Source organism: Natator depressus, chromosome 25 (genome assembly GCF_965152275.1).
Source record: "Natator depressus isolate rNatDep1 chromosome 25, rNatDep2.hap1, whole genome shotgun sequence".
NCBI lineage: Eukaryota > Metazoa > Chordata > Testudines > Cheloniidae > Natator > Natator depressus.
In genome coordinates, this window is record NC_134258.1 from 11,257,967 (window position 1) to 11,285,313 (window position 27,347).

At 47.6% G+C, this 27,347-nt stretch overlaps 1 protein-coding gene across 5 annotated transcripts; it reads right to left on the reverse strand.

The window, feature by feature from the left end:
• Positions 1–1,374: 1,374 nt before the first annotated feature.
• Positions 1,375–27,231, reverse strand: MED16 (mediator complex subunit 16). 5 transcript variants are annotated; one of them, XM_074939312.1, is made up of 15 exons: positions 26,504–26,853; positions 25,260–25,459; positions 24,845–24,952; positions 24,030–24,199; positions 22,822–23,253; positions 22,378–22,483; positions 21,858–22,013; positions 20,340–20,551; positions 19,509–19,715; positions 18,694–18,904; positions 17,877–18,010; positions 16,977–17,169; positions 16,482–16,698; positions 15,445–15,528; positions 1,375–3,565 (listed from the first exon to the last, which is right to left on the reverse strand). In XM_074939312.1, the coding sequence occupies exons 2-15, from the start codon at positions 25,393–25,395 to the stop codon at positions 3,538–3,540; spliced, it is 2,394 nt and encodes a 797-aa protein (XP_074795413.1). In that variant the 5' UTR covers positions 25,396–25,459; positions 26,504–26,853; the 3' UTR covers positions 1,375–3,537. The 5 variants fall into 5 exon arrangements, 4 of the variants coding, with proteins under 4 accessions (XP_074795413.1, XP_074795411.1, XP_074795410.1 ...); XM_074939310.1 differs by lacking the exons at positions 1,375–3,565; positions 26,504–26,853 and adding exons at positions 11,447–12,089; positions 27,098–27,231; XM_074939309.1 differs by lacking the exon at positions 1,375–3,565 and adding an exon at positions 11,447–12,089 and having other exon boundaries at positions 26,519–26,851.
• Positions 27,232–27,347: the final 116 nt, after the last annotated feature.

The following is a 27,347-nucleotide window of genomic DNA, read 5'->3' on the forward strand; positions in this document are numbered from 1 at the left end:
TTTTTATGACATGCTTATTACATACTATTTATTATTAATTATTTATCATGACACTATTTTTATTACATTATGAAAACAGCAACACTCTTCCAAGATCTCACTTTTGTAGCTTGTATCACTTTGAATAAGCCTGTTAGAAGACAAGGCTCCTATGTTTCATCAAGGAGTATCAGATGTGAAACAGCATAAAGGTATTTAAGAAGCCAACTCAGATAATTCCTCCTACACAAACATTCAGGTCTTGAGCAGTCCAGGCAAACAACGCACGTTACAACAAAGCTTAAACTTCTTCTTCATAATAATTTTTAAAACAATACTAGCTGCCTATTTAATTTTAAAAACAGCAAAAAATATCCACCTCCCTTTCCATTTCTTATAAGGAGTCTTGAAGTTTAAATCTCCTCAGTGGGATAGATATGCTTGCTTTGATCTGCTTAGCTCTTGGAAGTCCAGGGGCTCTGGGCTGCTGGCCCCGTGCTGCCCGGGGTCCCTAGGGACAGCTCTGTCCACCATTAGGGAATTTTTCCCCCCCGAGAACCCCCTGTAACATTTTGCAAACCCCAGTTTGGGAACCACTGCCCTAATGTATCATGTTCAGTGGGATCCCCTTCCATTTCACCCCAGTTACAGATGCTTAGGGCCCTGGTACAACTACCCCCTCTTCCTCCCCCCTCCTCCTCCCCGTCAGCCCTGCCTCAGAGCTAAGCAGAGTTGAGTGAGGCCTATATTTGACTGGAAGTCCTCAAGGGATAAGTGGTGGCAAAGGTTGGTGTTCTTGTATCTGCCCCAGTGCTGTAGAGGGCGCTGTGCTGATGGAGGTGCAAAACTGAGCCCCTGATTCTACTTGTGTTCCTTAAAGATCCCATGGATTCATGAAGAGGGAGGAGTTAATCCAATGTCTGGGGCAAATTCAACTCAGGCTATTACAGCTGTAGAGGAGGATCATCATTACTCTGCCCACATAGATTACTTAGTTCAGAGTATTCGGAGTGGTGGGACGGGAGCTCAAAGCAACAAAGTACCATTTTAGGATCCATCATGTAACCTCCTCCCATCTGCCAGCAAACATGCACAAGACCCTCAGGGCTGCGCACCAGCTCAGGTCATACGTGGGTTAGTCAGTTTCAGGTGTCCCTGGTCCACACACATCACTGAATCTTGTTAGAGGGGTTTCAGAGTAACAGCCGTGTTAGTCTGTATCCACAAAAAGAACAGGAGGACTTGTGGCACCTTAGAGACGAACAAATTTATTTGAGCATAAGCTTTCGTGAGCTACAGCTCACTTCATCAGATGCATGCAGTGGAAAATAAAGTAGGGAGATTTTATATACACAGAGAACATGAAACAATGGTTTGTTACATACTGTAACAAGAGTGATCAGGTAAGGTGAGCTATTACCAGCAGGAGAGAGCGGGGGTGGGAGGGGGACCTTTTGTAGTGATAATCAAGGTGGGCCATTTCCAGCAGTTGACACGAACGTGTGAGGAACAGTAGGGGGGAAATAAACAAGGGGAAATAGTTTTACTTTCTGTAATGACACATCCACTCCCAGTCTTTATTCGAGCCTAAATTAATTGTATCCAGTTGGCAAATTAATTCCAATTCAGCAGTCTCTCGTTGGAGTCTGTTTCTGAAGTTTTTTTGTTGAAGAATTGACACTTTTAGGTCTGTACTCGAGTGACCAAAGAGATTGAAGTGTTCTCCGACTGGTTTTTGAATGTTATAATTCTTGACGTCTGATTTGTGTCCATTTATTCTTTTACGTAGAGACTGTCCAGTTTGGCCAATGTGCATGGCAGAGGGGCATTGCTGGCACATGATGGCATATATCACATTGGTGGATGTGCAGGTGAACGAGCCTCTGATAGTGTGGCTGATGTGATTAGGCCCTATGATGGTGTCCCCTGAATAGATATGTGGACACAGTTGGCAACGGGCTTTGTTGCAAGGATAGGTTCCTGGGTTAGTGGTTCTGTTGTGTGGTGTGTGGTTGCTGGTGAGTATTTGCTTCAGGTTGGGGGGCTGTCTGTAGGCAAGGACGGGCCTGTCTCCCAAGATCTGTGAGAGTGATGGGTCATCCTTCAGGATAGGTTGTAGATCCTTGATGATGCGTTGGAGAAGTTTTAGTTGGGGGCTGAAGGTGATGGCTAGTGGTGTTCTGTTATTTTCTTTGTTGGGCCTGTCCTGTAGTAGGTAACTTCTGGGTACTCTTCTGGCTCTGTCAATCTGTTTCTTCATTTCAGCAGGTGGGTATTGTAGTTGTAAGAACGCTTGATAGAGATCTTGTAGGTGTTTGTCTCTGTCTGAGGGGTTAGAGCAAATGCGGTTGTATCGCAGAGCTTGGCTGTAGACAATGGTTATAATTTATCTTCCACCTTAATGCAAGAAATGTCTATGTCAGCTCAAAAGTGCATAGGCTGTGAGAGCTTCTTTTGCTGTCAACAGCTACTTAACAAAAAACCACCTCAATCAATGAAAGATCTGCTTAGGAAATGCTGTCAAGGCATCACTCTGTCCAGGTACTTAGATTGATCACCACCATCTATTTATCTGATGCAAAGCTACAGAGCTCGGTACAGAAGTTTGGAGTCAGCATGCCTCACCCAGCACAGATCTCCTGCCTGGAAGGACCAGGTACATAATTCAGAGGCACTCAGCAAATTAAATCATCCATGCCCCATGCCTCTGGATGCTAGCAAAACAAGTCAGGTTTACCTGCCATGCACTGGGATGCATAGTTCACATTTAAGGCCAAGATCCAGCTCTTTTTTCGATGGCACCTACAAAGACCTCGCATCTCTGCTCTTCACTGGGCTCAGACCAGACGACGAGTAATTTAAGGATCAAAGGAAAAGGCTGCATATATGCAATAGAGCTCTTGCTGGTGGCTAATCAGAAGTGAGTAAAGTATATTACCCAGAAAGGTCACCTTCAGCTAGGAGCGTCTGCAAGGAATTCTTATTAACGTGTATGACAGGAACACCCAGAGGCCTCAGCCCAGATCAGCATTCCATTGTCCGAGGTGCTGCACAGACACACAGGGAGAGACAGTCTCTGCCCCACAGAGCTTGCAATCTCAAAAGATGTGTTGCTATCCTCATTTCACAGGCAGGGAACCGAAGCACAGCAAGATTAAGTGACTTGACAATAGTCATACATAAACCAGAGGCACAGCCAGAAATTGAACCCAGAACATTCACCACAAGGCCAACCTGAACGGTAGCACCCCCACCAGCAGAGCGTGTTGAAACATCCCCTTCCTGGGGCTAATCATCTGTCATAGTTTCTCCTCCGACATTTGTACGAAGGGCAGGTGATGGTGCAGCAGCGAGACTGAAACATTTTGCGTCTTGGCACCTTGTAAGGCAGCTCAGAGATAAGATCAAGAGCTGAGACATTTGTTGTTGTCGTTCTTTTTTTCAGCAGAATCTGCAAATTGCTGATAAGGGAAATAACCAGTATAGTCTCGCAGTTTAACTGGATGTGGGAAGGAAGTGGGATAATCTTGGTATCACAGCGCTCCCGCCTCGAGTCTATTAACAACCATTTTGGAGAGGCAGATTCCTGGATAGAAAGACAACTTCTGATTAACTCAAAGATACTAAACCACAGCTAATTTTCCACCCTCCATTTCAAATTGCTCGTGAGATCTTTCATCTAAAGGGGACAAATGCTTAGCACAAAAAAGGCAAGGTGCGGTAATTTATCACTGGTCTTACAGGAGCACAGGCAGTGCTCGTACCCATTGTGCTAGGTACTGTACATATAGACAGTTCCTGTCCACATGAGCTTACAATCCAAACAGAGAAGGGCTAGGTGCGGAAACAGAGGCACAGAGACCTGCCCAACATAAGGACACGTCACCTGATTCTCTGGCCAACACCCCACACACTCAACCACTTTGTCTCCACTGAAGGGCGCCCATAGCTGCCTATTACCTGGTTTCTTGTGCCTTCCCCTGAAGCAGCTAGCCAACTGTCAGTGATGGCTACTGGCCCAGATGGATCATTGCTCTGACATACGAATTGCTCTGTTGGCTATCACAGTGGCACCTAGAAGCCTCAACTGAGATGAGGGCCTGTGGTACCAAACACTGCACAGACACACAGTGAGAGATGGTCCCTGGCCCAAAGAGCTGACAACCGAACTAGAGAGGCCAGACAAAAAGATTATTATCCCCATTTTACAGAGGAGAAACTGAGGCGCAGAGAGATGAAATGACATGACCAGGGTCATGTAGGGCGTCTGTGACACCGCTGGAAACTGGACGCACATCTCTTGAATCCCACCCCACTGCCCCTACTTCTTGCTATGTGTATGGACAGCACCTGTGTAATGGGAGGCCTCCTCGGCTGGGCCCTCTGGGCACTGCTACAATACAAATTATAGATGTGGAGGAGTAAGATTGGAGAGGGTGGTAGAGGGGTGGGACAGAATGTGCTGTAGCTCACAAAAGCTTATGCTCAAATAAATTGGTTAGTCTCTAAGGTGCCACAAGTACTCCTTTTCTTTTTGCGAATATAGACTAACACGGCTGCTACTCTGAAACCAGAAAAGGAATGGAATTCCTAGCCTATGTGGACACTCTTGACCACCATGGGCCAAATCAAGGTGATATCTGTGGATGTTCTTCTCTTGCCCCAGAGTAGGAGAGAGAGAGCGTGGTCTAGTGGCCAGGGCACGATCCAGGAGAACCCCGGTTGTATTTCTAGTTCTGACACTAGGTGACCTTGGCCATATCCCTTTGAGAGCTATGGATGACAATCACTATATTAGAGCCAGGTATTATCACCTTCCTGCCATTGATGGTTTGCGCTAGAAACGGCTTTGATCCCAGGAACATCCTATCTGCATCTCCGGCAAGAAATGCAAACCGAGAAACATCATCTGGCTCCTTACAAGACAATTTAGAGACGCTGAACGACTTTGGGAGGGTGAGAACATAAAACCCTGATCAGATTAACTCAGATATGCATAAAAGCCACAATAAGCGGGTAATTATAGCCTGACAGAAATGTGCAGGGGATCATCCCCCACCAGACATTTGATTATATCACCGCAACACCAGTGGATTAAACCCTGGCTGCTGGTTCCTCATTGTGAGCTTGTGGGAGGGCTGAGTTGGTGGAAAGACTCTGATTGCTTCAAAGAGAAGTGAGAACAGCCAGCCGCGGTGCTGCAGAGATGAAGACATGAAAGTAACTATGCTCTTACTCCTGCCATCCTTTTTTGCCCAGGGGAGGGCCGTGACAGAGACAAATGTTTCACGGTAACTGGTTTAACCTCTGTAAGCTTAGGGTGCTTACGACCTTTCCCACCAAGCCGAGTAAAAACCTTCCGCTAAGCTGGATGTCTGAGTGGTTATTGGGACCCACCAGGGCTAGCGCCTACAAGGCCTAGCGGCTGAAGCACTTACAGCACTTGCTTCTGAGCTGTGGCACCCTAGGGGCCTGGGGTACAGGGTAACCCCAGTAATTACACGGGCTAATTGGTGGACAAAAGAATGAGCCATGGCCCTTTATGGGGGTGCTTTAAAAAAGAGACTTTGGGGAAAATCATGACACCAGACGGATGGAAAGGAGGGAGCTCTGTTATCAAGCCTGCTCCCCTTCCCCCCCGCCATCTCCTGGGACCCCAGGATCCACCGTGGTGCTGTTGGGCCTTCACCATCCTGAGAGATGTCCTGACCGGACTGGGCCAGAGAGAGGGAACCAACGACCTCACCACTGCCTCTGACTTTTGCTAAGTCCTGAACAGCACCTCTAATGTGAGATGTGGGCTCCTGCCAACACCCCCCTCTTTCTCCCACCTTATTTCTTCTTTTTCGCTTCTCCTTTTGCCTTGTGTTTAATCAGAGTCTGGAGCAGTTGCCCAAGTTTTGTCTCTTTTGCAGTACTGACCAGGGAGGCAGCTAAAAGCAAAGCCCTACACAGCCCAGCACCGATACGAGTTTGCCAGCTCTCGGGGTGACAGATGCTGCCGTGCTGCATTCAAATCCTGATGGCAGCGAGGTTACAACTAAGCATCAGCATCACTCCGAAGTCGCATTTTCTTTTCTCTTCTCTATCGTGTGTGTGTCTCTTAAAGGAAGCGGGGTAGGACTTTAAACAGCAGCAGCTCCAGCCATTCCCAACTAACTTTTTCCCTTTTCCCCAACAAAGGATAGTTAATACTGCCTTAAAGACTGTCGCAAGGGGAGGGTTCCTCATAAAAACTCTCCACAGCTACAGGGAAAGGGAATAAGCAATAGTGTTAAAATAAAAGCCTTACTTAATACTGTATATTTCCAACGTTCTAACTCTTTTCTCTTCTTTTTCAGTACTGTACCTTTAATAAAAGATTATAAAGATTTTTTTGACTGGTGCTTGTTTCCAAGGGAAGAGTTTTCCCCGGTGGGTACAAACAGGTGTCTGCCTTTTGCTGCGAGCAGGTGGGAGTGATTCACCCAGGACACCTCCAGTGCCCCTGAAAGTGTGACTCTCAGCAAGGGCAACATGTCGCAGCTGAGACACACTCAGGGACCGAGCACGGTGTTGGGATCCCTCATTTTTAGTACTGATGAACCACAGCCCTGCTTTAGAAGTCAGCCAGTTCGTGGGACCTACCACCCCAGCCCCCCTTTTCCTTGTTAAATGAGCCGCTGCCTCATTTTTATTTCTGTTCAAAACCAACTTTCATCCCTTCTCTCTGTAACTGGGCCGGATGGGCAGGCTCAGCTCCATGCCCTGACACGGCTGCCGCAACAGTTTGGTTGATGGAGCAGCACATGCTGTAATCACATTAAAGATTTCTTTTTGTACCTGCTGGGGAGCCCTGGGGACCTGAGTTTCATAGGCACGGGAATTAGGGATGCGAGGGGTGCTGCAGCACTCCCAGGTTTTGTGCAGGGTCCTGGCCCATGCCCAGGATTCTGGTGCTGCCGGCCCCACGCCCGGGGCTCTGCTCCCAGCCCCAGCTGTGGTCCCAGCCTCAGCCCCCTTACCCCTGTCTGCATCCCCCCTGCCCTCCTGGAGCCACGGCTCGATCCTGGCCTCAGCTCTGGGGAGAGGGGGTGCAGACGGGGGTAAGGGGAAGTGCGAAGTAAAAAGTTTGGGGACCACTGGCTTTCAGCACCCTCACTGTAAAAAGCGTTCCAGCACCACTGCCAAGCCTTGCAGATCTCCATAGAGCAGCAGCATGGCAGTATGAACTATCCCAACCAGTCTGCTGCCTCACCCCTTGCTGCGGAGAAACCCTCTTTAGAGTGCAGAGGCCAGATTAGGCCTCATGACCCACTGATGCCTTGATCTCTCTACTGGGAATGCCAAGGCCCCTACTATAGATGGTTCAAACAAGCAGGGCCAGCTGGGATGGTGGTTGTTGCCATTCGTACACCTGGACATGGAATGAGACCAGTAACCAGCAATTTAAAGGCACAGGGACCGAATTTTTAGAGGTACTGAGCAACTGCTGCTGCCCGAGCTGTGGGTGCTCAGCAGTTCTGAAATTCAGGCCTTCGACACGGTTTTCCTCCTGCATGATCATCGTCTTCAGCAATCGTTATGAACAAGGGGGCTGGAACCACCCCAGTCTCTACCTACGAAGTTTGGCTGTTGGTGCCCATCAGACTCTCTGCAGCAGGGAGGAGCCACGCTCTCTCTCCACCAACCATCAGCGCGTGGATTCAAATGGACACCACAGAAGCTTTTCTGCATCAGACTGCTGGAGACTCGGGAGCTGGACAACCAACTGTTGCCCTCTGCTCTCCAATCTCGTTCTTAAATCAACAGGAGCTGGCGGGGCAGGTTTGTTTGGATAGATCTTAGCATTTCAGAGGGGAAGACGCTGGTTTCTATGGAGACTCAAGACCTGAGTCAAGCCGATCAGACGTACATCCGGTTGCCCGTGGCCCCCCCGGAAGCAGAGAATAGCCCAGTGCTCTTTGACCATACACTCATCACACCCATACATCAGTCTTGCTCCGTGGTGGCTGCTCAGCAGCAGATTCTCACCAGGCCATTTTCACTCCCTTGAAGTCCCCTTTATGCTGTCAAAGTGGTGTAAAAGCACCTGAGGGTGGCTGAGAACCAGGCCCTATATCCGGACAGGCCTGCTGCTCTACAATTTGTACGAGATCTTACATACGTTCTAACTTGAAAGTTAACCAATTCATTCGATTCGAATATAAATCCTGATTTCTTAGTCCCTCAGTCACAAAGCCCCCCAGGATCCTGCAAAGGGACACACCTAAGCAGACTCTTCGGAGTGCACACTGGGAGCTCAGCCAGTTGCATGAACAGGGCCACCGACTACGTTTGGAGCTGAAAGTAGAAGCACATTTCCTACTACAGTAGCCAAAAAACCCCTCAGACCTCTTTGTGGTTAAAAGCTCTTTTCAGACTTCTACTAACCCCATCCCTAAAACTAAAACTATAAACAAGCCCCAAATAGCCGAAGGAACACATGAATGAACTCTTATCAGCCAGACATCTAAATGATGAAAACCCCAGGGCAATTGTGTGTAACTGATGCCACAAAACAGATGTAATTAATTTGCACTTGTTGGAGATTGAGCGTCCACAAGGAAATGGTAGGGGAACACAATCAAGTACAGTACTTGCGCTCGTTGCTCAAGCCTGCCCCTGCTCCTCACATTACGATAACACTGAACACGTCCTTCAACAGTGTTGGAAGTACAAGTGTGATTGGGGCAGCTAATGTACAAAGGCGGAGGGTGGGATGGGAGGTCAAATATAATCAGTTTTCCTTTTCAGTGTCTAATAAATGTTGTTTTCAAGCATCTGCCAGGTTATTTTCTTTCTAATTTTGCTCCTGATTTAACCCCTCTTTCCTAATGGGGCTGAAATGAACATGGCTTTTCCCATTCATGCACGAGGAGAACCGCATATGTGCATTAGATATTTGTTTCTGCAGCACTAATGTCAGGTTATTATGCTGTCTAAATTGTTCCCACAGCAATAGAATTTTTAAAACATCACAGCCATGTAGTTCCACACGACTGCTGCTGAGAGAGTAAATGAAATTAACGTTTGTTTGTTTCATCAACATGGCATGGCTTGTGGTGACCTAGACTTTAAGCTCTTTAAGGCAGGGCCTGTCTTTCTACTAAGGCAAAGGTCCCCAAACTGTGGGGTGTACCTCCTAGAAGGGTGTGCATAAATGTCTAGTAGGGATACAGCGGGGCCTGGGCCAGCCCCTATGGGGAGTGGGGAGGGAGTGCCACCCAGCCCCTTCCCCAGCTCTGCTCTGGTCCCACCCCCAGACATGTCCCCAGCTTCGGCTGCTGGCCACGGCTCCATTCTCGGCTGGGGGTGGGGCTGGGAGCAGAGCCACACCTGGCCACAGGCCCAGTTGCCGCTCTGCTCCCGTCCCCAGCCTCACCCCCTTTACCCTGTCTGCATTGTCATCCCCCCCCCCAGACCTGGCTCTGGGGGGGCACGGACAGGGGTAAGGGCAGTGGCATGATCCTCAAAAGTTTGGGGACCACTCCACTAAGGGTTTGCACACAGTCCTTATTTCTAGACTATTGGGGCTGTTTGTAGCTACTGTAATACAAATAATTCATAGATTTTAAAACCGGAAGAGATCTATGGGTCCAGATCTAATGCATTCAAGGGTGGTGAGGGAGCTGGCTGATGTGATTGCAGAGGCATTGGCCATTATCTTTGAAAACTCGTGGCGATTGGGGGAGGTCCCAGACAATTGCCCATCTTTAAAAAAAGGGAAGGAGAAGCCAGGGAACTACAGAACGATCAGCCTCACCTCAGTCCCTGGAAAAATCATGGAGCAGGTCCTCAAGGAAACCATTCTGAAGCACTTGGAGGAGAGGAAGGTGATCAGGGACAGTCAACATAGATTCACCAAGGGCAAGTCATGACTGACCAACCTAATTGCCTTCTGTGATGAGATAACTGGCTCTGTGGATATGGGGGAAGCAGTGGAGGGGATATATCTTGACTTTAGCAAAGCTTTGGATATAGTCTCCCATAGTATTCTTGCCAGCAAGTTAAAAAAGTATGGATTAGATGAATGGACTATAAGGTGGATAGAAAACTGGATAGATTGTCGGGCTCAACGGGTAGCGATCAACAGCTCGATGTCTAGTTGACAGCCGGTATCAAGCAGAGTGCCCCAGGGGTCAGTCCTGGGGCCGGTTTTGTTCAACATCTTTATTAATGATCTGGATGATGGGATGGATTGCACCCTCAGCAAGTTCGCAGATGACACTAAGCTGGGGGGAGAGGTAGATATGCTGGAGGGTAGGGATAGGGTCCAGAGTGACCTAGACAAATTGGAGGATTGGGCCAAAAGAAATCTAATGAGGTTCAGCAAGGACAAGTGCAGAGTCCCGCACTTAGGACCGAAGAATCCCATGCACCGCCACAGGCTGGGGACTGACTGGCTAAGCAGCAGTTCTGCAGAAAAGGACCTGGGGATTACAGTGGATGAGAAGCTGGATATGAGTCAGCAGTGTGCCCTTGTTGCCAAGAAGGCTAACGGCATATTGGGCTTCATTAGTAGGAGCATTGCCAGCAGATCGAGGGAAGTGATTATTCCCTTCTATTCGGCACTGGTGAGGCCACATCTGGAGTATTGCATCCAGTTTTGGGCTCCCCACTCCAGGAGGGATGTGGACAAATTGGAGAGAGTCCAGCAGAGGGCAACGAAAATTATCAGGGGGCTGGAGCACATGACTTATGAGGAGAGGCTGAGGGAACTGAGCTTGTTTAGTCTGCAGAAGAGAAGAATGAGGGTGGATTTGATAGCAGCCTTCAACTACCTGAAGGGGGTTCCAAAGAGGAGGGAGCTTGGCTGTTCCCAGTGGTGGCAGATGACAGAACAAGGAGCCATGGTCTCAAGTTGCCAGTGGGGGAGGTCTAGGTTGGATATTAGGAAACACTATTTCACAAGGAGGGTGATGAAGCGCTGGAATGGGTTCCCTAGGGAGATGGTGGAATCTCCATCCTTAGAGGTTTTTAAGGCCCAGCTTGACAAAGCCCTGGCTGGGGTGATTTAGTTGGTGTTGGTCCTGCTTTGAGCAGGGGGTTGGACTGGATGACCTCTTGAGGTCTCTTCCAATCCTAATCTCCTATGATTCTATGATTAGATCTAGTCTGACCTCCTCTAGAACATATGCAGGCTAAGAATTTCGCCCACTAACCTCCTGTATTGAGCCCAGTAACTTGTGTTTGACTAAAGCATGTTCCAAAATAGCATCCAGTCTTGATGTGAAGCCATTAACAGATGGAGGCTCCTTGAGAGTTTGCTTCAATGGTTAGTCACCCTCACTGTTAACAATGCATGCCTTACTTCTTAATTGACTTTGTCTGGCTTTTAACAGCCAGCCAATGGGTTTTCCTTAGGCCTTTCTCTGCTAGATTAAAGAGCCCTGAAGTATCTGGTATTTTCTCCCTTTGAAGGTTCTTACACATGGCAATCTAGTCACTTAATAAAAGAGGAAAGAGCTTTCTGAAGATTTAAAGAGATTTTACCAAAACTTTTTGTACAAAATTAAGAGAATCGTTATTTACAATACAGCTGCTAGTTCAAGGACACCCCTACTGCTTGTATCATCCCAGGGCAGTAATGTCCTTCTGTCACTTTCTCTGTTCCTCTGAAACAGGGAGAAATGCTCTCAATCATTAAAATATTGATACTTTACACTGATAAAAAGCCTTTCACTAGAGGATCAAAGTGATTTATAAAGGGTAAAATAAAGATAAAGATAATTCTATCTTTTCCTTTCAGCTTAGAGCTCAAAGAAAACAAAATCAATACAGGCAAAACAAAGAAGGATGAGTATCTAACTGCTCTTGGGCAGCACTGAGTGGTTCCTTTGTGATGGCCAGATAAGGAAGAGCATTGTGTACTCTTCTTAAGGTTTCAGAGGGCTGACTCTGGTCCGAATTCCCAGAGGTTTCTAGTGCACATCGTTCCCTTTTCCCCCTGCAAGAGGAGATTTCATGAGTAGCTGAGTGGCATTCTCCTCCAAAGTCCCCCACAGAGGCAGTTTTTGATCCAACGCTGCTCCCACTGTTTCACTGCTGTGGTTTTGTTGGGTGATTTCAGCATGGTTACGCAGCCACATCTGAGAGAGACACGAACACAGAAAACGGGTCATCTGAAATGCAAGCTGGCACTACTGAGGGACTTTATGGATCAGGTTGGGATCGAGAAATCATGGGAGGGAATTAGCTTTTTGTCCTTTCCAGGTGATGTTTGGGAGAATCAAAGCAAAATGGAAAAGGTGTTGGAAATGATTGCCAATGAAGAGGGGATATCAGAGGAACACAAAGCTGTCTTCAAGATAATGGCCCCTGGCTGCTATTTATATGTAAAGCAGCAAACACACCAGCCTTGTGAAAACAATCTGGTATGTTTCAGAGTTCTGGTATGGTGACTTCCTATTAAAGCCAACATTTAAGACCAATTTAATCATCTGATCAGATGGCTGGTCGTTCACTGCACTATCATTGCATAATCCAGGCTCATTATTAGGAGAGAAGTGAGAGAAAGGTGTGTGACACTACACCCCATATTCTTCATAGCAATATTGTTTTTTTATATATATATATATATATGATATATGATTGATATGATATGATAATGGCATAATCATGATGTATTTTAGACAAGATAAGTCATGTGACATATCATTGGGAAGGTTATGATTTACTGAATACGATTCTCCTATTTGTATGCATGGATCATTTTCGTATCTGAAGCTAGGAATATTGCTTATGCATCTATTACAAGTATGTTTATACCTGAGGAACACGCACTAGGCAGAATGCAATCAGTCTAGGGCCTTGTCTACACTACCAAGTTTTGTTGCCAAAAACTGCCTTTTGGTGACAAAACAGCAAGAGTGTACACACTACAACGGGACTTTTAATCACGAAAAACGCCCTGTTTTGGTGACAAAAAACTTCACCCCTATGAGAGACTTTTGTCTTTTCTCCCCTCCCTTTATTGAGGGGAAAGAGCCAGTGTAGACACTGCTGATTGTTTTGTCCACAGAACTGGCTTCCACCAGTATCCCACAATGCCTGCCCCGATTGTTCTGCTCAGTGTTTTGATTTCCACTGCCCTGCAGGCATGCGCCCCTCCTCTTGGAAGTATCTGTGGGCTGTGCTGCCTGGGGAACAAAGAAAGAGCAAATCATTGGCATGCTCCTGGTCTGCCCTGCGCTAGGCAGGCAGCAGCAGGCAGCCTGCTGCTGCAGGGGCAAGGGGACAGACTGCTGGGCTGCTTTGCCATTCCTCGACATGGAGAGCTCACAGAGCTACTCAGGATGCTGCTCTCGGCAGCTGAGGGGGCTGTGGGAGAACTTGGAGAGAATCCCAAGATGCGCAGCGATCAGCTCTTCCTTCCCACAACACTGCACTGTGGGATACGTACCCATGGTGCATTGCTCACCCTGTCGATGATGGTGCCCCCAATGTGGACATGATCTGTCGACAGAGGGAGCGAGTGTGAACACCCTTCGGCGATTTTTGTTTTGTCGACTTTTGGGTGTTGACATAGATTTTGTCAACAAAACTTGGTAGTGTAGACCAGCCCTCAATGACTGGCTGGGAAAGGCCATTAGGGAGAACAATATGTCTTAGAAGATGCTAATCTCCCACCAGGAAGCCTTCCTGGGGACCCTGCAAACAGCCTCCGAGTCATGGCTGCAGTGGCCCTATAGTCACCTGGTACTGGACTCCATGATAACCCTAGTATTTTTCCCACTGACCAGGTGTGGGAATCAAACTGGGAGACAAAGGGTTTCCACTATATGCTAGAACTATTTTAAGGGAGGGGAGGGACACCATCGTGGTTTGTTCTTCACTGACTCCCAGCCCAAGAAAGAGGACTGCTGGAAACACCTAAGCAGCCAAAAGACTGAACTAGGGGAGAAGGGCTGAACCCAGACTAGAAGGCCGTCTAGCATGTGAAAGGAATAACTGGAGTTTTAAGCTGCAAGTAAGTGCAGCTTGCCTTCAAGAATCTCTGCAATCTGCCTAAAACAACATTTAGGGTGAGAATTTACTACACACATCCAATTTCTTTAGTATATTAAGCTTAGATTGCAGGTTTGTTTTATTTGCTAGTTAATCTGCTTTAATCAGTTTGCTATCCCTTAAAATTATCTTTTGTAGTTAAACTTCTTTTTGGTTTCAGAGGGGGGGCCATGTTAGTCTATATCAGCAAAAACAAGAAGGAGTCCTTGGGGCACCTTAGAGACCAACACATTTATTTTTGTTTTGTCTAAACCAGTGTGTGGAAATCATAACTGTGGGGCAGAAAGCCGTGCATATTCCTCTCCACACTGAGGGAGAGAGTGAATTTCATGATCTTATGCTGTACAGACTTCTGTGCAGCACAAGATGGTATAATTTTGGGTTTACCCTCTAGAGGGGGTTGTGCACTTGAGTACTGGGCAGTTCCTTAGCTGAGCCTTCCCACACAGAGCTGACCTCAGCATCCGTGTGAAGCTGCCGCTGGGTGTGTCCCTATCTGTGTGTGTGCTGGTAAAGTGCAGTCTGAAGCTTGAGGGAAGGCTTGGCAGGCTGCACAGAAGTACAGTGTTAAGGGAACCCAGGCTGATGGGTCAGGCAGGCTCAGTGGTACCCCAGTTCCAAGTGGCACCCTGGGGGGAAACTGTCACAAGGTGCAGCTCAGAAGGACTCCAAATGCAGACCCATTCTGAAAAGGTGATTCTAAAAATGGCATTGTGCGGTTCTGTATTCATCCCCTTTCATCCACTCCAAACCTGGTACACAGAATAGTATTTCCAGCTTCCAAGCATGCAAAACACAGCCCGGGGATCTTTCCTATTCATGAATAGTCACCAGTTATAACCTGCAGGCCAAGTTCTGCCCTCAGTTATGCCTGTGCAACAATGCTGTCCTTATATCCTGCACCTAAAGCGACGTTATCTTCAGATGTAACTGAGCGCAAAACTTGGCCTTGCAGTTGGAATGTAGTTAACAATTCTGCTGACAATGTGCAAAGCGGGACAGACTCCAGCTCATTCTCCCACAGCTAGGCTAGCTTTGCAGGGCATAACAAGCAGTAAAAACACACATAGAACAGTAAAACTTTTAATAACCCTGGGGAGCGTTGTACTGAGTAAGAATGGTGCCATTTTACACAGTTTTCAGACTAGATCAGCACTTTAGGAATCTTAGTGATCCCAGGGGGAAAGGGTCAGAGAACAGCATAACCATGATTGTCTTGGCTTCCTTCCAATATCAGGGGGCATGAACATAAGCTGAGGAAGAGCCATGTACTAAAGGCAACATTTTGTCATGTGCACAGTAGTTAACATGGAAAAAACCACCATGGAATTGCTAACAATACAGATCTATTAGTGTATAAGCTAACACAGCTTTTAAGCTGTCAAGCCCTGAATAAAAACAGCTGTGAATTAAAGGAGTTACACATGCAGAGCTTACCGGGTACATGACTTGCACTCCTCTGTTGGATATGCCCCTAAGTGAAGCCGTCTCAAGTGGTCAATTTTTGGCTGCCCAGGTGCCCTGCATAGGAAGAAAAATGCGAGAAAAACCACACTGCTGAAAAATTGTAAAAGCTGTTTCCATGACTGCAGGCTCATTACACAGAATGCCTGGGATCCAGACAACCAAGGTCAAGATGAAACTATGGACAACTGAGACACTACACACCTGCCAGAGGGAATGTCCCAATGGGGCACTGTGATAACCCTTCTCCAAGTGTAAGGGGCTGCACTCAAGGGATTAAAGTTCCACTTCTACCCATTATGATGAACTATTCCGCAGTCTCGCAAACCGCTGCCTTCTTACTACGAGTGAATTTCTATTATATAAACAGGAAGCATTTAACCCTCATATCCTGGCCAAACCCCATCTTAAGAAGTTATATTTTGCTTACTTAAATTCCCCCACAGTTTCAACTAGATACTGTATCTTTTCCTCCAAGTTCCCTGCTAAAACCTAACATATGGAATTTGACAGAGAATGGCTACTATGCTCCACCCCAGAAGTGGCTGCATTTTAGTGAGGGCTGACTTGATTCCTGACCATGCAATCTGCAAAGCACAGTGAGATTTAACAGGATAAAAGATACAATGTAAGGTTGTGTTGCATTTTTAATTCCCATCACATTTTATTCTCTGAATTCCCATTTCAGATTCCTTAGAGCCTATGTGCCAATAAAACACTATACCCATTTTAGAAACTGAAAAATCGAGGTGCAGAGAGAGCAAGCAACTCATCTGTGGTCACAGAGTGAATTTGTGGCAGAGTCAGGAGTCCTAACTCAGTTCCCTACACTAACCAATAAACAACACTCCCCTCCCTAAGAAAGGAATAGCAATTTTGACTTCTGGTCGATTTTACTGTAATCCCTAGACTACGCTCCTTTCCAGAGCTGAGAACAGGATCCGGGAGTCCTGATTCCCAGTCCCCTCTCTGCTCTAACCACACTACCTGCTTGTTTCAGATTTCCATACCTGACAAAGACATCGAACTGCGATGAAACAGAGTGACCAATGACTCCAGGGGCCTTCCCGAACTGCAGCCTGATGAGCTGCTTGTTCTGCAGCTTACTGATAATGCCGTTATTGATGGGTAACCAGTCTACATTGGGAATAAGCAACTGGCTGGGGAGAAGGCAACACTCATCAATCAGGGTATCGTCTGGCTCGCTCGGGTGAGTTTCGTCACGACCTGCATGGGAGACGAAGCACAGAGAGAACTTTCTCTAGCATGCTACTTGCTTAAAGGACAATAAATGCTGTTGCCTGCATGTTTTCCCCTCCCCGACCCAGTATGGCAGCTCAGGAAACAAACAATTAATCTTGTAGCCTCTCTTTCTCCCTCTGATTGCTGCAGACCTACCCAGAGCCTCATTATCCCTAAGTGTTTTTCCTGTGTACAATATGGAACATCCACTGCGCACAAGATAGGATGAGTCTCTCTAATTCCGGGAAGTTTTTAATCCTTACAGCACAGCCAGAGTTTAGTCAACAGCCTGAAGAGTAGGGACATGCTGTCCTGGGTATCTGAGGTTGCCGTGTAAACAGGGAGGCAGCTTGGCTTCAACAGGCCCCAGATCCGGATCACCACCATGAGCTCTCTAAGCATCCCCAGTGATGCCCCATCTCGCAGGAAGCTGTGCCCTGGCCGCACAGGGGACCCCTGCAGGGAATAGGAAGAAGGACAGAGAAGAGAAACTTTTATGATCTGGGCTCACAGACATCCCCACCGGAACCACTTCCCATACAGGTGATCTAGCTAAGGTACTTATATGGCCCCCATTATTGTCATCATCTGCTAAATTTTGCAGCACGGCAAGATGTTAGTTTAGCGCCATGTGCGTTTGTGCTCGCTGTAGGCACCCACAGAGCAGAAGATCAGGAGTTCTGGCGTCCATCTCTGATTTCACTTACACAGGTGGCTTCTCCATTCAGAGTTACTCTGGATTTATGCTGGCATGAGCATGATCAAAACCAGGACTTGTGGTTTCTATTTCTAGCTCTGCCACTAATTTGCTGAGTGGTCTTGAGTAAATAATTTTCCCTCAGTAAGAAGAAAATAATGCTATTGACAGTCTTAATTAACATTTGGAAAGCACTCAGAGACTTAGATGAAAGGCCCTAGAGAAGGGTTATTATTTCCTCTGTGTAGATCTGCACACTCAAGTTCCTTTAGCACACTGCAAGATGAAAAGTTACACTCAAAAAGACGCACTTGACATTAACACTGGCTTCAGCGCAATCCATTTGTAGGACAACAGCACACGTTCGGCACACTGATTAACCCAACAGCACATGGCCATTGAATGAAAGAAGGCTTTCATTACCCTCCACACACCACACTGCCAAAGGTGGAGGACAAGGTCTCACCTGATTAGGGAGGCTGGCAAGCAGATAGAGCACAAAGTCTCCCACCCACTGGATGAGCTGCTGCAGGGACTGCAGGGTAGTCATCTCCAGGACAAACTCCTCGGTCTTCAGGTTAATCATCACTTTGTCAATGTCTGAAAAGGAAGCAAGACAGCTCCTAGCACAGGGAGAAAAGAGGCTCTGGGAGTTTCCAGTATTGTGAACAGACTGCTCTCCTCGCTTTTAAACCCGGCTACCGACTACAAATGCATGCAACTTTATACCTACCCCAACAGTGCAGCCTATAGAAGGCAGTGTAGCCCAATGGGTAAGGCTACAGGAGACCTGGGTGCTGGTCCCAGCTCTGCCAACTGCCCTGCTGTGTGTCCCTTCCCCCATTATGCCTCCGTTTCTCCTCCCATCCTTTGTCTGTCTTTTCTAACAGACCATAAGCTCTTCAGACGCAAGTCTCTGCCCTGCAAGCCTGACTCTGGTTGGAGCCTCTATGTGCTATCGCAGTATAAACAGATACACACCCCGAGGATCCTTCATGCCCAGTGCCTGTAACAGCCTACATGGAGTTGTCCACATTATCCTGTTTCATTGGTGGGCATCTGGTCTTTGACACCATCATCTTTTGGGGTTCCACCAACACACCTCAGGTTCACAAGCGAGTGAACTTTTGCTGGGACTGGTAGCCATGAAGGTGTGGAACTCACTCCCCACATGGAGTGTCCACCCTAATCTAAGTACCCCCAACAAAAGACTGATTCAGAAAGGGAGGGAGCTGATCAGCCACGCAAACAGCCGTGCTGCATCAAGGGATGCAAACGGCTACCTATGTCCGTAATCTTGGAGCAGATCTCGGTGAGCCGGTCACCGGGGCTCTTGTCTGGAGTGTTCAGGAAGTGCGGGCGGAGCAGCGATTTCAAGGTGCAGCTGATGGCGATCAGAAATAGCTTGGCATGATAGTCACACACGCGTGCAACAGTGTTGGAGGAAAGCTTGCAGAGAGAGGCCTTCATGGCAACGATGCGTGTGGAGAGAACCTGTTTGACGGGGACACACAAGGATAGGCACAGAAACAAGATCAGATTCAGAATGAGCCTACTTAAAACCGCTACTCCCCAGCATCCATCACCCTGAGGAATGAATGCTGTTCTCCGTGTGTGCTACAACTGGCCACAGTACCCATTTACATCAACAATTGGCTTTACTAGCCTACCAAGAGTTTCTCCGAGAGCTGCTACTGGGCAGGAGCTGCTGAAATATAATACTCTGAAAGCAGAGTAGCCAAGACAGTGGTACCAACCTTACGCTTAAAATGCTAAGCCTAAACCAGCAATGGTCTATCACTGGGGCAACTCATTGGACACTAGACAGTATGCTAAGTTCATGCATAAGAATTCTCTACATAGTAATCACCCTGGCTGAAGTCATATGCCCTTCCCAATCACTCCAAGCCCCCAACAGTACATAAGTACCAGATTTGGAGAGGCAGTGTAGCCTAGTAGTCAAAGTAACCCTTGGAAGTTCACTGGAAACCAGTGAAGTCTGGAAATTAACATCCCCTTATCTACTCCTGTTCCTTGACTCCCCTCCTACCAGTCCACACTCGGCACTGTGCCGAGCATTCCTCTGCTATTTCCTCACCTGCTGCAGGGCTGCATTCTGGCGCATGTACTCCTCATGCAGCTTCTCCACCAGGTTCTGCACCATGTTGGGCTGAACGTGGAGCAGGATATCCCACCAGTCGTACCCCGTCACCATGCAGTATTCCAGCAGGAACAGCAAGTGGCGGAGAGACATGTTCATGTCCAGCACATGGCCCATGGAGGGAGAGATCCGGAGCATGCTCAGCTGAAGAAAGGAAAAGGAACACACATCAAGAGGATCCATCCACTCTAAGGGACTAACAACACATGGAATCAAAGTGGCAGGAGATCAGACAAAGTTATCATTGATCTACAAAACCGCCAACAGAGAACAGTGTCAGGCATGTTCCAGTAAGTTTTGTCTACACTACACCCCGCAAATGAACCTCCGCTATGATCTGCAGAGACAATCTCCCAGGGTATGGGCAGTTCAGTCTCCATGGCAGTCTCAGACCTTACTGTCTCTGATAAAACTCGCAACAAGAGGCCAGTTCTGGAGAGAGTGTGCAAATTGGACTGAGACCTATTAAACTCATTCGACACAAGTTAACGGACTGTATGTCTGACCATAGCAATTTTTAGTTACTACTGAGCTGGAGACACAGTTCTGTTAAACAAAGGGAAAACGCAGGCACTATCTTGGACGAGGCTGCCTACTGGCAAGATCAAATGGACTTGTAATAATGTCCCCTGGGAACTCCTGGAAGACCCACTGCTTGGGCCAGTTAAGAGCAAGCAGAGCAGAGCCCTGGCGAACTGAACAGAGTTTGTCCTGGCCTAGAAGAGCAAATAGGTCTTTTCCCACATCTAGCATAACAAGGCAAAGTACCTTGCCATGGTTATCAATCCCAACCAGGGCCAGTGAAGTCCAGGAGAGCTGCATGGCTTTGAAATGAACCAAAGGACCGGCGGCCCGCTGCCTTTTGATCGCCTGCTCATCCACTGGGCGCTGAGAGGAGGAACCATAGAACACTGCCATGGTCTGCAAGGACAGGCGATGAACTATGTGGACGCTACCATCATGGAAGGCCAAAGCAAGACCTGAGGACAAGAAATATCTGGGGTTTAGCAAGTGATTCCTGTGAGTGTAACCCATCCCACCCCAACGAGACACAGACAGTCGTCACAAAGTCAGACAGCAGCTCTGAAGACAGCCCAGTGGTCTCCAGCCTACCACAAGCCTTTCTTCCCCATCCTGCCCTGCATTTTTACAGTAGTGAGAATACTTGTCTCTTCTATAGGGTCTGCTACTGGAGGATCCCGAAGCACCTTGCAAACATTAAGACTCAATCTCATTGGGAGGTAGGTACACAGTACACCCATTCTGTTGTGTGTTAAACACTGATGCGCTCAGCCCCATACCAGGCAAAAAGCAAAGATGGGCCCTGCCTCCCAAAGCCTACAGTCTAAGAGTACATCTACACTGGAGCAGAGGTGTGATTTCCAGCGCGGATGGACACACACACAATAGCAGTGAAGCTGCGGCAGCAGGGCAGGCTAACCACCTGAGTACATACCTAGGGTCTCAGATGGGATCGTGCTTGGGGTAGCTAGCCCCTCTCACTTGCACTGCTCTTTTTAGCAAACTACCTCAATCAAAGTTAGTGCACGTACGTCTACCCGAACTAGAAATTACACACCCAGCTGCAGTGTAGATGTATCCCAAGAGACTGGCACACATACGACATGCTGGGTAAACTGAGGCAGGGAGGGGGTTAAAGGTCTGATTTGCAGAGCACCTGCTGCTCCCACTGTCTCCATGGGGGAGTTATGGGCGCTCAGCACCTTGGAAAAGCAAACATTATTCTAATCAGGTCCTTGTAATCACCTATCACTGTGGTATCTGAACACCCTAAGTGATTTGCCCAAGTTCACCCAGCAAGACAGTAGCAGAACCAAGAGAAGAACCGAGAAATCCTGACTCTCGTCCTCCACTCTAAGCGCTATCCAGTATCCCTCCTCAACACCAGCCTCGTTAATTGCACTGCCTGGACAGCCGAGAACAGGAGCCCTGACCTTTCTAGGTTTCTTCGGTCCTCACTAGTAGACATGCAGAAAGTCCTTTCCAGTTGGGATACAGTGACAGAAGGCCTCAGGCACCCCAGCACATATGACAGTTCCTCCTGTGTAAGCTCTTCCTCATCGCTAGGGGGGATGTACCCATCCCCACTGGGAACAGACTTAGTCCAGTTTTAAAGGACTTCTTGATTCCTGCAGGGCATCTTCTATCAAGAAACACACAAACACACTCCAAAGTAGCTGGGGCTCTCTCTGTTCATAGGCTAGATGAACAGAGGCGGTAAAACTTCCATCTGCAGCTAGATGTTCAGAAAAGAAGCCTCCTTACCCAGTCCAGGGAAGAATTTGGTGTCATTGGCCACCTTCAGATCAGTATTGGTTAGGGAGATTGGCAGTTTCGGCAAAGCCACAGCTGAAACGCGATCCAAATCATTGGTGGCGGAGAGAATCCGCCATTTCAGTATCATCGGCTGCTTGTCTCCAACTTGACAGAAAAAACGAACAAAATAAATGACAGAATTTCACATAAAAAAAGTCAGAGAAAGTGCCACAGACATCCCAGTCTTGAATTCTCCCCCACCCCAACAGCGTGCTTGGAATTAAACATTGATTATGAGTTTATTCACTCAGACGGATGCATTTTTGTAGACTCATTAGTTTTACAAAAAAGTTGTGGGGTTTTCTTCTAAATCCATCATGACGGAGTGCTCTTCTCGTGGTGATTACCGAACGCCCAGAAGAATAAGGATGGGATTTCAAGTCATAACTGAGTCAAGAATTTACAGTAGGTTTTGATATTTCTTTGGCTATGCTCCTGTTTTTGAGGAGCATCAGCTGCTGAAACTCACCCACGGGAGAGATCTGCTGGAAGATGTTATTGACTGGCAAGCCCTCTTTCCGGAGAGACCAGCACTCCACGATGCTGCTGTTCTGGTTGGAGGCACAGAGCAGCACCTTCAAAGCAGAAAGGAATTTTCAAACCAGACACAGCTACAAAGCCATGTCTTTTGTGCCCACCCTCTAGACCAAAAGGAAGGGGGAAGATTTGCTACTGTAATTGTCTGCATGAAATTCAGAATAGGAAAATACAGAGTACAGGGTGAAAAAGTGAGAAACAGAAAATGTGTGCATTAGTAGAGCTGGTGGGGAGCCCAAGTTTGGAACAGCAGATGGGCTATTGGTTAGTGCAAGAGCAAAGCTGTAGGGAGGAGTTTATAGATCAAGTGGGTCCTTCCCTTTCCTAAGCATTTACCTCTTGGAATACTAGTGTAACATAGGAGGAGGGCACTCACCTGCTCTGACATGTCCCTGGCGAGGAATTTCAAGTGAGTGATTGCTGGATACTTGTCCTTGCGGGCTGGGTCTGTGGTGCACCGCATGAAAAGGGAGGGCAGAATCTCTGTGTCAATTTTGCATTTCTCATTCACTACGCTGACGCAGACCTTGTAAAACTGGACGGGAGAGGTGCTGCTGCCATCCGAGGTGGCTACCACGATGTTTCCCCCACCCGTGAAGGCAATGTCCGCCAGGGCGACACGGCAGCGCAGACGGCACAGGCTCTCCGTGGATGTTAGCACTTGCCCGTTGGGCTTGAGGAGAGAGACTGTCACCAGGCCGCTAATGGTCACAGCGATCCAGCCTTCCATGGGCTTCCCACCAAACAGAGTCAGGGAGGGAGAGAACTTAACCCGGGAAAACTTCTCGCCAAAGTTCGATGCTCCGGACTGTGAATGAAGATTAACATACACAGAGCGGTTAGATCCTAGGGCTGAACGACTCTGCCATTACCCGAGTCTCCTTTTAATATCACTTCAACATGGCCTAGAGCAGTGATACTCAGACCTCAGTAGTACAGGAGCAAAATCGGCGATCAACATTACCCAAAAGAGCCACAGTAGCGTTAATTCATTGTTTCATTTACTATATCTATCTATCTATAAATTATTGTCACAGCAAAATGGCTGAGCAAATACTATTATTTTATCAATTAAATTATTTAACAACATAGTAAAAGCATCCTGACTGGTTAATACTTAAATCACACAGTGTTTTAAAGCATGTGCTGCAAAGAGCCGCAAGGCATTTCAGCTGTAAAATGGGACAAATATTTTTCTCATCAGCATATCGTGAGGCTTGTGTATTATGAGACGTCCTGTGGAATGGAAAGTTTGCCAAAGCCCCTGGATCTTCTCTGGAATCAGGGAGATATTGCAGATCAAGCAGGCTATATGGTATAAATATGGTCCCCATTTCAAAGCACATCTTACAATTCTGAAGGCATTTATCCTCACAACACCGTGAGATAGGCCAGTGCTATTCTCCCCATTGTACAGATGGCAGAGAGGCTAAGTGACTTGCCCAAGGTCATACAGGAAGTCTATGGCGGAGCAGGGATTTGAACCCACATCTCCCTAGTCTTAGACTACTGCCCTAACCACTGGACAATCCTTCCTCTCTGGTTCCTTCCTTGCAGGTTTCCTGTGCAAGTGTTAGAACAAACCTTTTCCACGTGCAGGGCTAGCTTCACCCCATTGTGCAACCAGGAAAGAGCCACAATTGGATCTCCCTCCACCATGCTGCCCACAGTGTTCTCCCAGCTGTTGGCCAGGTGATCTGTCATGCTCCAGCACTTGATGTGTCCATCTGCATCTGCTGACAGGAGCCTGGAACCTAATGCAATACAATCAAAAGAAGAACAGAAACGTCAAAACACGTCTCACGGAGATTACCAGGAACCCAGCCACAGGCATCTTCAAAGCAATGCATGGGAGGGAGAGGCCCCCCTCATGCAAGACAAAAGGGTTTAGTAACATTACACTCACACCAACATAAGACGAAAATTCATAATTCAAGCAGCAATTTAATCTTAAGCACCGGTTCCCACTGTGTACTAGTGATACTGTGAAATCATACCTGGGTTGGGTTAATTCCTCAATGATTCAGCAGATTCAGGGCTCTCACCTGTTGCTGGATTTTAAAAGTGCCTCCTTCAGCACCTTGCAGCTCTTACAGGCTGGAGTTCAAGAGGTGACCCCTGGTACCTAACTACCCCAGGAGACCAGTCTATTGCTAATAACTAACCCAAGAAGGATGGGAAGCACAGTCCACTATGGACCTCACAATGCAGATCTGACTGAACTGAACACTGCAGATATTATATGATTGGCACTGTATAAAGATTTCTGATAGCAGGAATCTAGAAGAGAAAGACCTCCATAAACTCCCACTATATGCCCCATCACACTGTGAGCAATTTTATGAAGCCAAAAAAAAAAAAAAAAACCAACCCCAACCAACTTTAAGAGCAAAGCTTACCTGACTGATCCCATTCCAAACAGGTGATGATTTCAATGTGCCCAGAGTTAATGGAATAAACATCCCATGGATGCTCAGTGTCCAGGATATGGATCATGTGGGTAAGATCTAGGCAGGGAGAGACACCAAGTCCTTTCAAAAATTTGCAGTGCAATTTAATTTAATTTTTAAACATTCAATTTTTTATTGTAGGACATTAGTGAGCTTCAATTATTTTTATAGAACCATAAACATATGTTGCTTTACAAGACCAAAAAATAAAGTCTCTGCTCTGAAGAAGTGAAGATCTAATTAGAGCGTTTTTCCACAGCAAGACTAGTCTGGAGTAGGGGTTTTTCCGGCTGGGGGTCATGAATAGGTGTCGAGAGGGGGAGCAGACAAAAATCACAAACCACAGGAATGGGACAAACTGTACCTTTTTCCTCCTCATTTTTGAGGTCTGTTGTGAAAGCAATCAGGTTCCTGCAGGACCAAGCACACACCAGTGGGATGGAAGGACAGTGGTTGCTTTTAGGCCTTCTCTCCCACTCACAGACATATGCCAAATCCATTATGCCCTGGAAGACCTCCAAGGCACCACTTGCCTGTTGCAAGCCTATTCATAGATTGCTGTGCCTAGGAAAGAGAAGAATAAATAAGACTAGAATCTATTGTACAGTCACACACGCAAAGGACCCCAAGTACATTGTCAAAGATCCCCTTTGTAAAACAGCAGCCATTTTCACTTTCCCAAGGAAATGTGTTGCTTTGTGCAATCCCCACTGAAAATAAGGATGCACTGACTTACATTATCAGTCAGAGCAGCCAGAGTGGAGAATTCCCATCATGGCTAGTTTTAAACCTTACACCTTTTAAAGAATCCTATTAACTCCTGTGACACAGCTGTACCCTCTGCTCCCATTTGCATTAATTCCTTTCCTCACCACTCTTTCTTTTCTCCCATGTCCTCATTCCTATTGAGATCTCCCACCTAAGATCCTCCAACCTTTACAGCTCATTCCTTTGTCCCTAAATGTAAACAAACACAGTAATCCTGAACACCATTACAGATCCTCAACACCATTAATTAGAGTTTCCCTTAGTAGAGAGTACTCCATACTTGGGAACCTGAGAGCAAAGAAAAGCCCGTGGAGCTCATAATCTTTACAGCCACAGTCACCTGATTTAAAGGTTAAGTTTTCTGCTAAGGTGGAGAGAATGTGATCATACAAAAAGAAGAGGAGCCACAAGTACTCCTCTTCTTTCTGCAAATACAGACTAACATGGCTGCTACTCTGAAACCTGTGATCATACAGTTTATCCACTGTACCACTCCTTCCCAGGTAAAAGAATACCAACTCTCCAATTCAAATGCCATATTGCTCATTTTGCTTGTGGGCAACTTATCTCCATAGCCCACTGACATAACAGTTCTTCTGTTTGAAGAAAAAGTATAGTGAGATTAAAAGATAAAACAAGAGCCAACATGGTGGGCTGGATGGTCTCTTCCTAAATGGCTTAAGCTTTCTTGACATGTAGGTCCAGTAAGTACACTGGATGATATAATTAACTCTCTCTGAGCTTCTGTATAACAGTCCCTGTTCTTAAGCTGGAAATACAGCCCCATTAGCCGCATATGCCATCTGTATACAAGTGCTACCTCTCGAGTGGAAACATTACCCTCTTGTTACTAGCCTTGGATCAACGCTGGCGAGTCTTAAATGCTGTCAGAAAAGAGTATTTTTTCTGTACGCGATCAGCGACCTTGGCGCCCTGACGGTCACCCAAGTACCAGAGGGGTCCCCCGGAGGTGTCACTGTCAGGGGCTACCCTGGGGCTGGCTGCCAGTGTTTCTCCTCCACCCAGGAGCCCCTGCTATCAACAGCACCACGCTGGGATCCCTTCACTCCTACCAGTGGGGTAAGCCAGGGTCTTCCACCAGGCCACCCCCAATGCCACCAAGACACAGGGGGTTGGGAGATCCCCTCCCTCCCCACCCACCGTCATTCATGGAGATGGGGAAGAGTCCACCCACCTCCTCCAAGATGGGGGGGACCCCCCTTCCCCCACAGAGGCAGGGACAATAACTACCCCTCCCCCCACACAGGAAGGGGGGTAATTACCCCACCCCCACCCTAGAGAGAGGCGGTAACTGCCCTCCCCCTCCCCCGCCGGAGAGACTCACCTACCTCCCCCCCCCCGCCCTCCGCGCCGCCTCCTGTCTGCCCAGAAAGGCCCCCTGCCCGGGCTGCCTCTGAACGGGCCGGAACAAACCTCCGCTCCCAGGGAGCGGGCAAGGGCCAGGGCTCGGCTCCGGAGCCCGAAGGAGGGGAGGAGGCGACTCGCCCGCTGGCCCGTCTCTGTCAGAGCGGGAGGCGGTCTCGGAGCCGTTAGTGGACAATTCGCTCAGGCGTCGCAGAGGGCAGCCCCAGTGTGAGGGCCTTCTTCAGCCGAGGGCGCTGCTCGGTTAATTTGCATACATTCCTACCCATAATGCCAGACGCCTGAGAAGCTGAGATGAGGG